This window comes from Schistocerca piceifrons, chromosome 7, assembly GCF_021461385.2.
Source record: "Schistocerca piceifrons isolate TAMUIC-IGC-003096 chromosome 7, iqSchPice1.1, whole genome shotgun sequence".
Classification (NCBI taxonomy): Eukaryota; Metazoa; Arthropoda; class Insecta; order Orthoptera; family Acrididae; genus Schistocerca; species Schistocerca piceifrons.
Genome location: NC_060144.1, coordinates 255,804,093 through 255,817,657, shown reverse-complemented (window position 1 = coordinate 255,817,657; position 13,565 = coordinate 255,804,093). Strand labels below are relative to the sequence as shown.

Sequence of the window (13,565 nt, the reverse complement as noted above, 5' to 3'; positions counted from 1 at the left end):
TCGCCATATAAAACTATAAATATTCAAAGTACTGATAAATTTTACAGTGCCGAGGAAAAGTATACTGTCACTTCACACGGGAAAAGTGTATTTTCACCCGGGAGAAAGTGTATTTTCATCCGGGAAAAATCCGGGAAATTTTTTTCCTTGTCCATGTATACACCCTGAATAAGCTACAAAGGGATGAATTATTGGTTCAATGGTAATCCAGAACATTATCTTATACAACAGAGGTATAATTCTCAGCAAAATCACAAAGAACTGACCTTAAGCTCATTTTTCAGTGTTTTTTTAGAAGGTAGATTGTTGTCATGGCCACAAATGAATGCCGTGTAAATGATTTTAATTTGTCAAAGGAATCAGTAAAGTCATAAAAGTATTTTATAATGGTTTCTAGAGAAGTATGATCAACAGAGACTCACTGTAAGTTACGTTGTCAATATCGTTAGTATCCAACAATTCTTGAAAAACTATTTGTGTGTTTCGGGTCGTGGAAAGAACTGACATTCACCAAAGTGGCAAGCCAATGTTTTTGTTGGAGTGCCAGCTGAGGAATGTTCCACCCATTTTTGGTGAGCAGTGTACACACAAACACTATGTGTACCACTGTTTTGAGATTAAATACAATTTTTGGGACATGGCTCAGCAACCTTATGTGAATCCCTGGGTAGTTGTCTCTGAAGTGCACATAAATTTCTTTCAAATTACTTAAAACCAATTATTTTTGGACTTGAATTTTCTGTCCATCAGCCTACAGAGCATAAAATCTTTTTTTACCAGGCACTGACTTGCTTATCTCATCAGAACAGTAAGTGTATTATAAAATCAGCGGTAGTCTAACAGACATCTCAGGTTTTTAATTGGAAGAAGACAAAATACCCTTGGCCTTCACCAAATCTTTTACTTTTCTTGCCACGTAGTTCGTTATGTTAAATTCCTCTTGAAGCTACTTAACACTCCAGCTTTTAGGTAATACGATGAGAATTTCCATCTGTCTAGGAACGATCACATCTGATTATGAATTATCATCTAATTCTTCTTCATCAGAAGGCAGCAAAAATACTTTTCTTTGGATTCTGAAGTTACTTTTATTAGTTTTTTCTGAAGATACTTTGCCTCCTCACATAGTCATTTTTTTAAAACTAGCTATACGCCAACAGACTGCAAAGAAGCATTCAAAGTTTCTACAGCTGCACTTGCAGAAATGTCTTGGTTCGTCACTACAGCTTAACTCTTTTTCACCTTTTTTGTTGGATCTTGGAGCACATTACATCATCATTGTTTTCTGAACTAGATATGTCAGAACTTCTACTTGGGATTTATTTTTTTCGTACTGGTCAAATACTTTCTGACTTAATGTTAGGAATGATTTTCTTTCTGTCATCCATTGGAAAACAGGACACAAGTTTTCTTTTGGTTATTGTGACCCTCTTCATTAAAAGGATTACAGCACAAAGCTGAAATTTTAGGCATTTGTCATTTTCAAAGGAACAGTTTAATTTTTATGAAACGTTTTTTCAAAGTTCAGTGCATCACTTCCTCTGTTTAGTAATACACAACATTACTTCTCCATTTTTCCACATCTTTGAATGAAATCTAACAGTATGTAAATAGTTCGCAAATATTAACTAGTTGTAGGCAAACACTCTCCTACATTTTTGTAAGAATTGCACAAAAAGTACCATTAAGCTAATTTCAAAGCACAACATTTCAAAATTAATCACGTTATTTCACTTTGTCGTCTATGTCACAGAAAAAGTAAATGTACATGTCACTTTCAACAACAATTGTCTTCTGCTGATTGAATATTGTCCAATGACAAAATACCAAGAAATGGGAGTTAGGGATGCCAACCAACCATTTTGTATACAGTCTTCAGAATTAAGTACTAAATTACATATTTTGGACATGTACATCGATTTATTACTTTTGAGTTACTAATTTAGCTAGTGCAATGCTTCAAAACAGTGATTTGTATGAAAGTACAGTTTTGTAGGCCAAGTAATAAATCCTTTATGATTCCGTAAAATTGTTGTGGGTAGAAAAATAAAAGTAATAATTCATAATCTGAATGACATTTAATAAAATCCTCATCAATATAAAATTAGTTTGGTAGTGGTCTCTTTAGTTGAAATTTTCAGATTGTGTGAACATATACTTTTTGGAGAATTTTAAAAATACAGTTTTTCAAAATTCAGTAAATTCAATAGTGGTGTTTTGATTAAAAATGCCTTTATTCAACTACCTGTGTTTTATATATCCTACGAAAGCCCTTTAAAAGAGCTTTCAAACCAAGTCTGTTTCATCATTCTAGCGTAGTTGGAAAACAAGTTAGAAACCAATCAATATTGTTCTTCCAGCAATTTTTTTTTAAGCATTCATTACTCAATACCCATTCATCAGAAAAGCTTGAAAAACAATGAAAACTGCAGGTAGGAATATCAACGATGTAGGAAAAGACAGATTGCTGCTTCCGTAAAGAAGATGCGTCAAGTTGCAGACAGGCACTATTAAAAGACAGTCTTATATAACTTTCAGCCGCAGCCTTCACCAGTAAAGAGAGAGACGTACACACACATCATTCACACACAAACACAACCAAGCATAAAATACACACACACACACACACACACACACACACACACACACACACACACAAACAACCACCAACTCCAGCATCTTGTGCTGGAATGTAAAATCAGTTGAGATACAAACATTAGTCCAGTGGGGCTGGGGAAGGGAGAGGGGGAAGGGGTAGTAGTGTTCGAGTGGGGAGAGAGGCGAACGCAATCTGGTGGAGTGTGCAGGGACTAGACTGCCAACAGGCACAGCATCAAAAGGTTGTGGGGCAGGAATGTGGGGAAAGAAGGAACAAAAAAGGAGAGGAGTGAGGAAGACTGTGAGATACGGTGGCAGAGGGCTGCAAATAAACAGGTATGGGGACGAGAATGGGGAGGAGATGATAAGACACAGGGAGTGGAAACTGTTCAGTGGAGGGTGTGGGGACAGTATGTTACCATAGATTGAGGCCGGGATAATTGTGGGAGTGGAGAATTTGTTGTAAGGATAATTCCCATCTGCCCAGTTCAGAAAAGTTTGTGGTGGAGGGAAGGATCAGATGACTTGGGTAATGAAGCAGCCATTGAAATCAAGTATGTTATGTTCAGCTGCATGTTGTGCCGCAGGGTGGTCTACTGCTCTTGGCCACAGTTTGGCAATGACTGTTCATCCTGGTGGATAGCTGGTTGGTGGTCATACCAATATAAAAAGCTGTGCAATGATTGCAGCAGAGCTGGTAAGTGACATGACTGCTTTCACAGATGGCCTGACCCATGATGGAGTAGCATAAACCTGTGACAGGATTGGAATAGGAAGTGCTGGGTGGGTGGATTGGGCAGATTGTGCACATGGATCTCCCACAGCGATATTATCCTTGTAGCTAGGAGTTGGGATTGGGAGTGGCATAGGGATGGACTAGGATGTCGTGGAGGTTGGGTGGGTGACAGAACACCACTTTAGGAGGGGTGGGAATTATCTCGACACAATGATAGGTAATCAAAGTCCTGGCAGAGGATGTGGTTCAGTTGTTACAGTCTGGGAGTACTGGATGACAAAGGGAACTCTCCTTTGTGGCTGGTTTTTGGGAGTGGTGGGAGGATTGAGGTTGTGAGGGGAAATGTCACGGGAAATCTGTTTGCGGACTAGGTCTGGAGGATAATGCTTGTCTGTGAAGGCCTTGGTGAGACTCTCAGCGTACTGAACAAGGGAGTTTTTTGTCACTGCAGATATGTTGTTCCCGGGTAGCCAGTCTACAATAGGAGGGATTTTTAGGTGTGAAAGGGATGAAAGCTGTCAAAATGCTGGTATTGTGGGTGGTTGGTGAAGATCTTCATGATCTGGACCCAGGGCCAAGACACACAATCTTTGTTCCTTCATGACCTCAGCACCTTCTCTCCCATCTGCTTCACATGGTCCTCCTGAACCCAACGAACTACATTCGTAGATGTTGACCACCTCCTTTCTGATGGCTTCATCTGCACCTCTGTTCATGTTAAACCTACCAACCACCAACAGTACAAGCATTTTGACAGCTGTAATCCTTTTCACACCAAAAAATCCCTTGCAAATTGCCTGGCTACCCAAGGATGGCATATCTGCAGTGACAAAAACTCCCTTGCTCAAAATGCTGAGGGTCTCACTAAGGCCTTCACAGATAGGCACTATCCCACAGACCTAGTCTGCAAACAAATCTCCAGTACCATTTCCCCTCATGACCCCAATCCTTCCACAACTCCCAAAAATCAGCCACAAAGGCGTGTCCCCTTTGTCATCCAGTACCAACCCGGACTGGAACAACTGAACCACATGCTTTCCAGGGCTTTGATTACATAACATCGTGCCTTGAAATGAGGAACATCCTACCTGAGATAATTCCCGTCCCTCCTGAAGTGGTGTTCTGTCACCCACCCAACCTCCACAACATCCTAGTCCATCCCTCTGCCACTCCCAATCCCAACCCCTTGCCACAAGGATCATATCGCTGTGGAAGACCCAGGTGCAAAATCTTCCCAATCCACCCACCCATCACTTCCTATTCCAGTCCTATCACAGGTTTATGCTACTCCATCATGGGTCAGGCCATCTGTGAAAGCAGTCATGTCACTTACCAGCTCTGCTGCAATCATTGCACAGCTTTTTTTATATTGGTATGACTACCAACCAGCTGTCCACCAGGATGAACAGCCACTGCCAAACTTTGGCCAAGAGCAAAGTAGACCACCTTGTGGCACAACAAGTAGCTGAACATAACGTACTTGATTTCAATGGCTGCTTCACTACCCAAGTCATCTGATCCTTCCCTCCACCACCAGCTTTTCTAAACTGTGCAGATGGGAGTTATCCTTACATCAAATTCTCCACATCCTTACATCAAATTCTCCACTCCCATAATTATCCCGGCCTCAACCTATGGTAACATACTGTCCCCACACCCTCCACTGAACAGTTTCCACCGTCTGTGTCTTACCATCTCCTCCCCATTCTCGTCTCTCACCCTGTTTATTTGCAGGCCTCTACCAACATATCTGCTCATCTTTCCTCACTCCTCCCCTTTTTTTGTTCCTTCTTTCCCCACGTACCTGCCCCACAACCTCCTGATGTGGCACCTGTTGGCAGTGAGTAGGCCCTGCACACTTCACCAGATTGTGTCTGTCTGTCTGTCTCCCTACTCCGTCCCCATCCCCTCCAGTTTGCTGCTTGCATCTCGCGTGATTTTGCATTCCGGCCTAAGATGCTGGAGTTGGCAGTCCTGTGTGTGTGTGTGTGTGTGTGTGTGTGTGTGTGTGTGTGTGTGTGGGTGGGTGGGTGGGTGGGCGCGCGTGCGCGCGCTACCTACTGTAAAGAGGACACGTCAAGTTGTAGACAGGCACTATTAAACGATACTCACAGACAGCTTTTGGCCACAGCCTTCATCAGTAAAGGCGCGCGTGCGCGCCTTTACTGATGAAGGCTGTGGCCAAAAGCTGTCTGTGAGTATCGTTTAATAGTGCCTGTCTACAACTTGACGTGTCCTCTTTACAGTAGGTAGTGTTCTGTCCTTTCCTACATTGTTAAAAAATTTGTTGTGTGTTACCGTTTATGAATACTGCATGCATACTTAATTTCAAATAAACGTAAGAGGGTCAGGTCGTAGCACTTGTTAATTTGACATGGTATAACCCAAATTTGGTGTTATAGTTATGTATTTTTTTTAATTTCTGTTTTTCACCAACTTGATGTCTTTTTTTCAAAATTCGATATTGTTTAATTTGCCAGTCAATGTTTGGATTTTTTTTTTTTTTTTTTCAAAATTTTGATATTGTTTTTTTGTCAAAGTCCATGCTATTTTTGCTAATTTCAGTGCTATTTTTATTATGACATCTAAGTTCTGCATGTGGGAAATGAACTGTTAGTTTAAGATCATACATGAACCTCAGCATTAGAGTGATTGCAAGTCAAAATTTTGTTTTAGCATTCAATAACTACCAGTTCTGAATATTAGTAAAATGCGATTCTGAGATTTCTAAATTTTGTTAAGACAAAAGAATTAATTTCGAGATATCCCACTGAAGTTGTCAGTTTTACATCCTGAAGGAAAGTTCTTGTCGGATATAAATATTTTGGGATTAAAGGAACCACTCACCAAAAAGCAGAAACATTGACTTGTCAATAGGCACACACAAAAGAAAGAAAACTGTAGAGGGAATTGGGGGAAGGGAGAGGGACTGAGGGTAGGAGGCTAAAGGCTATGATCCGATTGACTAGGAATTGAAAGTGGGAGTGGCACAGGTATCACATGCCTGTGGCAGACAAAGGGGCAAGACTGTCCTATCCACCTACATAACACCCCCTACACAAGTCCTGTCACAAGCTTATGCTACCCTATCAGAGGTCAGGCCAACTGTGAAAGCAGTCACATACGACCCCTGGTGCAAAAACTGCACACATTTTTATGTCGGTGTGATTACCATCCAGGAGGAATGGCCACTGCCAAAGTGTTGTCAAGAACAAAGTTGACCACCCAGTGGCACAACCTGCATCTGAGCAAAGCATATTCAGTTTCAATGGCTGCTTCACAGCCATAGCCATTTGGATCCTTCCCTCCAACACCAGCTTCCCTGAAATAGACACATGGGAGTTGTCCTTACAACATAACCTCTGCTTCGCTAATCGTCCTGGCCTCAATCTTAAACAACCCACTGTCTCTGGACCTTCCAGCCAACAATTTCCCATTCCTCCATCCTGTCACTACTTGCCAATTCATGTCCCTACATTGCCCTTAGTGTGTGCTGCTTTCTACTGCCCACTATAATTATGCCAACTCTTATACATGCCACCCCACCTGGCTGGCAAACTGGCCACCTCCCTCTGACCCTTTAGCCACCCAGCTCCAATCCCTTTCTCTGCCTCCCACCTCCCTCTCCCTCTACTCACCCCAACTGACGCTACCCCCAGCACAATGAGTCCACCTACCGAAGAATGGTATTGGCACTGTCAGTATAGCCGGCAACACATGGGGCATAGGCATGTATGTAACAGTGTGTGTGTGCATGCGTGCATGTGCTTGCATGCATGCGTGTTTTATTTTACTCTAGCTCATCAAAGGATAATTCCAAAAACTACCAGTTTTCTTTCTTTCGTGTGTGCCTATCGACAACTCAACACTTCTGCTTTGTGGTGAATGGTTTCCTTCTTATCCCAAAGTAATTATAAATTGCCAGTTTTTTGTTATTTTGCAAAAAACTCCTAATTTTGCCTTACCTTTTTTTGCAAAATTCTCCTGTTACTAGTCATTGCTGGTGCTGTTATAGTTTCTTTAAAAATTAACATGTTTTAAAGTGACATGTGTTTGGCTTATCATCATATTCTTGTTTTAGGCTTTTTAATTTGATTAAAACTGATTAATCATTTGATTGTTATAATCAGAGATCATTATTAATTAATGCACATCCAAATAGCTTGTTTAACCATATTGTGAGTGATAGCTGCCCAACCATAACTGAAGTTAAAATGCTTCCTGCTTCATGTTTCTGCCTGTAGTCTTTTCTGATTTTGGTTGTTATCTGTACAAACTTTTATTGACATGATTGGACATAATCTCTTCATCCAGAAGTTTTTGTAGTGTACAGCACCTACTAGCCCCAATATGGTAGCCGGCTGCGGTGGCTGAGCGGTTCTAGGCACTTCAATCTGGAACCATGCGGCTGCTACGGTCGCAGGTTCAAATCCTCCCTCGGGCATGGATGTGAGTGATGTCCTTAGGTTAGTTAGGTTTAAGTAGTTCTAAGTCTAGGGGACTGATGACCTCAGATGTTAAGTCCCATAGTGCTCAGAGCCATTTGAACCCAATATGGTTTTGATGTACTGTATTTAAAAAAACAGTGTAATGTGTTTTGAATTCACACTTTTATCATCAGATGGCTCGCATACTTTGATCAGAACACATGGCGTGTTGTTTTAAAGGAGAGTTGTCATAAAATTTGTGCCTGGAACTTTTGTTTTTACCATCTCTCTCCAGAGAAATAAGATTCATGTTGTTCTTGACGTTTTCACATATGCTCACAATGGTCTTCATTACTGTTTACATTTGTTTGGCAATAAAACATATTATCTTGACAAACATGTGCTTTAACTCACTTTCAATAAAGTAAATCAAAACCAAATTGTTGCTGATTGCTGCTGTCTGCTACAAATATTCTGTTCCACATAACAGCCACAGTTCACCATTATTGTCATTATTTTTCATAATTGCTTTCAACTTCTTAATGCTTGTGATGGATTGTATTATTCAAATTTTGAAAGACATTGATTACTTTGCACTTCTATTAATTTATCAAAAATTTCATATCTTATTGTTACAGAAAAACAAAGTAATTAGGGCCATTCAATAAATTAATGCAAGGGTGAAGAGACCACTGTATTACAATCTGACATTACAGCAACATTTGAAAAATTAGTTTTAGTCTCACTGTTCATTTGGAATTTTTACCAGATTTTGATGAAATCGAAGCAGGGGTTTTACCACCACCTGCCTCTGCAAATGGGAAAGGTGAAGCTAAGGGAGATGCAGAAAATCATTCCATTATTATGCAACAGGTGGATGAACTGCAAGACACTGTTAAAGAACTCATGAATCAGGTATTTTTGCACAGAATAATCTGACATTGAATTTTTCCATGTTTGTACATTATACTGTAATTATAATTTTATACTGTATAGTTGAGTTGTTTTGTTTTATTTTGTGGTGTTCTTACTGTCCACTTACTTTTGAATAGCAAAGTATCAGTGAGATGAAAACATTTATAAAATGTTCAAAAAATCTAGCCACTAAGTGGAAGTAATTGGAAATAAGAAAAAAGTGTAAAATTGCTTGCTTTTGGACTCGAGGGCTACTGCTCCTTGTGGCAGTAGTCATAATATTGATATTCCTTGACTAGTTTGTAGTGGTTAGTTATTATTAATATTGGTTTCATTCTGATCTCCAGGCATGGTAATTGTTAATTTTCTTTGTGAGAAGATGCCACAATTTACTGCCTTTAAAATTCATCGTAAAATGGGCTTCTTAGGGGAACTGTATATTTTGTAGTATCTTTCGTTAACTTTGATGGATTAATCAGTGAATAAATCTTTGAGCAAGTCTTGTCCAAGTTACTGTACACTCTTGCCAGTAAGTTAAATTCATGTCAAAATTTATGTTTATAATAATTTGCAAAGTCAGTGTTCATTAATGCTGGCTGTCAGAGATCCTATGCCTATATTAATTTTTGTTTGATTTGATGAAAAAGTGATGATTGCTGCACTGCACTGGATAATGAAGTGATCTAAAATCTCACTTCCCCGAATTCACTTAAAAAATTTTAATCATTGGTTCTTTATAATAATAAAACTTTTCCTTCTCACCAAGATAATTTGTTTCCGATAAAGTGGAAATTAAAATTTTGAATACTTTCACTCCATATATTGTTACAATTTAGTGCTGTTATGAGCTAGCACAATATAGACAACATTAGACAAGATAGCCTTAGATAGAATGACAAAAGGAGTGCAAGACACTATTGTCTCTACTCTTTATAGACGTACACAAAACAAAAGTTGACTTCTTATTCCTAGACATTCTTAGTACACTACTTATTCTTTTGAAATGCTTATTTTTAAATAATTCACAACTATACAAAAATATTAATGAAATTATTTAAAATCATGGCTTATGGCCCTATAAGAATGGCTTTGCCTTGGCAGAAGTGATGAAAAGGTGTAGGAAAACAGGCTGCTAAGTGCTAGGACTAGAACAAAGGAAAAGCCACTCAGAACTCCAAATAAAGGGAGACTTACTAGACAAAATGAGAGGAACTAGTAGGTTGTTTTTATCCAATGAGAGCTGAAAATCTGAGAACTTAAATATGAAAGTGAAGGTGGGAGCCAAGTCAGAGTTGAGTGGAAATAAGCCAGAAAGAGGGGGAAACTGAAGTGCAAGAAAATGGTAGAGTGTGAAAAAATGACACACAAAATCAGAAGGAAAGACTCCAAAATTAATAAGAGAAGTCCAAGAACAACAGAATTAACACAAATTGATGTTAGGTGGATAGTGAGAACCAAGTGTTTGTAGAGAAAGTTGATGGATGCAGAATTCAAGGAAAACTGAGGCAGGGAATACACACTGCATGTATGATGTAACAGAGATAAAAGTAATAACCACCACATATCTTAGCGTACTCTGCAGCAAGTTTTGAATTGGTATTTGACACCATTTATTTCCCAAGTGGCCTGCGTGATGGAAGAGCTCTTGCCGGTAATGGAGATGATTTATATAGTTGTATGAGGATGCATAGAACACTTGATTAAGTGTAAAGGCTTCTGTCACAGAGGATAAGAAATGTAAGACAAATAAAATGGGCCGGGATGTGTATACAGTCTGACCACTATGTTGTGGATATGGAAGGTGGGCGAAGAAAAGCAGTTGGAGGGGGGGGGGGGATATTTCATAAGATGGACCTCACTTTTCAGGGCATGTATTCAGAAATTCATGGCAATGCTGAAGAAGTTTATTTCTCTCTTTTTTTTCCCTGAAACTAAAAAAGAAACAAATTTTGGGCTAACAACAGTTGCCCTCTTAACAATATTATCAAAAGAAATTGCTACCGACCAAATAATGGGGATGCTGAGTTACAGACAGGCACAATGAAAAGACTGCTGAACAGGTTTTGGCCAGAATGCCTTCTTAATTAGACAACATACAGGCACACACATTCACACAAATGCAACTCACACTCACATGACCACTATCTCTGGTTGCCCAGGCCAGGCTCAGTCGAAAGTACTATAAGCCAAGAGCTTACTTGTTTAGCAGTCTTCCTTGTTGTACATGTGTGTGACACAACATGTCCACTGTATGGTGAGCAGCAATCTATCCTTTTCATAATATCGTCATTATTCCATCCTGTATTTTTCAGTTTACCTCTTTTGGATATATTGGTATACAGTAGTACAAAGGGCTTGGTGTTCTAAAAATTATTTCGTGGTACTCCAAAGAAGTTGGTCTCAATGTAATAATAAAAATAAAAACAGTACTAAACCATTAATAAGTGGTATGGACATAGTGAATGATTGACTACATCACAGTATTGTTAGTGGTTCGTGTAATAACTGTAATAAATATTCAAAACATTGCTGTTACCAAAAATGACACTGAAATAATGGTGGTAGAACTGGACCACTGCACTGTGATGCCAGTATACAACACATCAGAAAAACCATTTGTGTCCCTTGCATTGAAGAACTTCAATCTGCTTGCTGTGAAGTTTTTAACTGGTGATTTCAGTAACCACAGCACATCTTTTTGATATGTAGGCACCTTTGCAGAAGACCTGAGAGTTAAGGAATGGGCTGAGATATAAAACCTGGATGTAATCCATAATGTGGAACTTCCATATTCATTCAGTAGCTAAGGATTTCAATGTGGGGACAACTCTGTTTCATAAGCTACAACATGGAGAAATGTTACATCAAACCCATCGGTCTGCCATGGAAAATCTGGCTGATATATCCCAAAATTACAGTACTTTCATTCAGATAATGAGGAAAGTATCATTTAAGTACATTCCTAGAAGCTGCAGGTAACATCACATAGTGGAATGACAAATGACTTTTAAAACATTACAAATATTACATTATATAATTATATTAAAATATTACAAATTGCAAAATCACAATCTATCAGTATTGAGTCCACTCAGTGTGGAAAAAAACAGTGCTGCATTTAATTAGCGAAGCAAGATGGAAGGAATGGATTGATAACCTTAGAAAAAGTAGGTCTTTATAACCCACTGCAGCAGAATAACTTGGGAACCAGGAATTGCCAAACAAGGCAGCACAGTGACATAAAGCCAAATTTCATACCAGCTTATGCTTGGAGGGTAGAACAGAACTTGTTAAGTGAAAACTATTATCTAAACCCAAGAAGGAAAGAGATGTACTCCATCTTCTTAAAATAATTAAACAGTGGCCTGAATAAAGTGGGGAATGATAAAGCCTTTGGTAAAAGGTGACATTTGTACCAAGAAAATAAAAAACAGCGATAGGTCTTTTGTCCACATACGAAATTATGAGCGTGTACCATCCAGAAAGTTGCAACAAGAAATAATACCTGTAAAAAATGTGTAGTGAATGGGGTGCAAACCTTCTTGCTCTCAAAATAACAGCCAATGGCTTGCGCTTCTCTGTAGCTGCATATACCTGCCAACTCTAGAAAAAATCTTGTATCCCCCTTTCCACTGTTCTAACTCCTCCACCCAATCCAGTCCTTCGCTTCATTGTGCACCACATGCAACTTTCTGTGACTGCACCAGGGTGAGTTCAAAGGTGCCCCTTTCCTACCCCCCCCCCCCCCCCCCACACCCTTTGTGCTCCTCCTTTCCAGTCACCAGTCATCCCTCCTCCACCTCCCCCTTCCTCCTCTCCGCCCTGCATGTTTGTGGGAGGGGGGTTGCACATGTTTGCATTTCTGTATCATTTAGCTCTGTGGAAAGCTGTCATTTGAATTGCTTAGTGGCCTTGTTTGTGTGCCTATCACCCACCCAATGCTTAAACTGTACAGTGATTTGCTAACTTAAACCTTACAGTATTTATATTTCATCCCCTCCCCTCCAGTAGATCATGCTTTCATCTATGCACGAGTTCCTGAGATGGATGACACAGTTTTCAACTGTGATTAATTGTTGATACCAAGGAAGTAAGGGTACTGTCAAGTTGTTGTCAATATGCCCAACTGTTTAAAGAGCTGGCTGTGAGAGTTTCTAGAGTGAACACTGCAAATTAATGCTTGTTTCCTCAATGTTGATGAATTACCCCAGAAAGCGCTGCCGTAGTACTGGGTCGGCAACACACTGATTACGATCTGCTGGTAGATTGTGAGTACTTATTTGGTGGATTGTGTGAGTACTGAGAGTGTGAAAGAAAAATTGTTGAATATAAATGAAAATTTTTTTCTTAGCACTGAAAATGTGCAATCATCGAGTACATACTGAAGCACTTTGTGAGAACATCATCACAATTTGCTTCGACAGAGTGAATGTTATCTCAAAGTTAGTGTTTGGTCGTCAGGTAGATCTTGAAATGTGATCTTGTATGAAGAAAATAATGCGTGGTGCAACGACTTAACATATAACGAATTGTATATTAAAAAAGCACAAAATCTATCATTTTCGTTCTGCATGGGAAGCTAACTTTTCATAAAAGAAAGAAATGGAAAAAACATTTGTTTATTGGATCAAGCTGCTATTGTATTTATGAAAAAGATAAATGTCGAGAGACATTTAAAAAATTAGTGTGAATGCTGAGTTGTTTTATTTATAAAAAAAAGGGGGAGAGAGAGAGAAACTGAAAAAAATCTATTACATTTTCAGCAAAATCTATTGACAAAGCCAGTAGACAAAAGCAGTCCTGCCACTCTTGCCTATTATCATGTTTTGAATGTATTTGGAAAAAGAAGGAAACACTTTGAAGAGTTTGTGTAAAAAGAAGCATTTCGG

General features: G+C 39.2%; 1 protein-coding gene across 1 annotated transcript in view; it reads left to right on the top strand.

The window, feature by feature from the left end:
• Positions 1-13,565, top strand: part of LOC124804737 (protein arginine N-methyltransferase 1) — a 114,243-nt gene that overhangs the window by 59,455 nt on the left and 41,223 nt on the right. Inside the window, exon 3 of the mRNA XM_047265032.1 lies at positions 8,531-8,676. Within this exon, the coding sequence (XP_047120988.1) occupies positions 8,531-8,676 (146 nt within the window). The remainder of the gene's footprint in view (positions 1-8,530; positions 8,677-13,565) is intronic.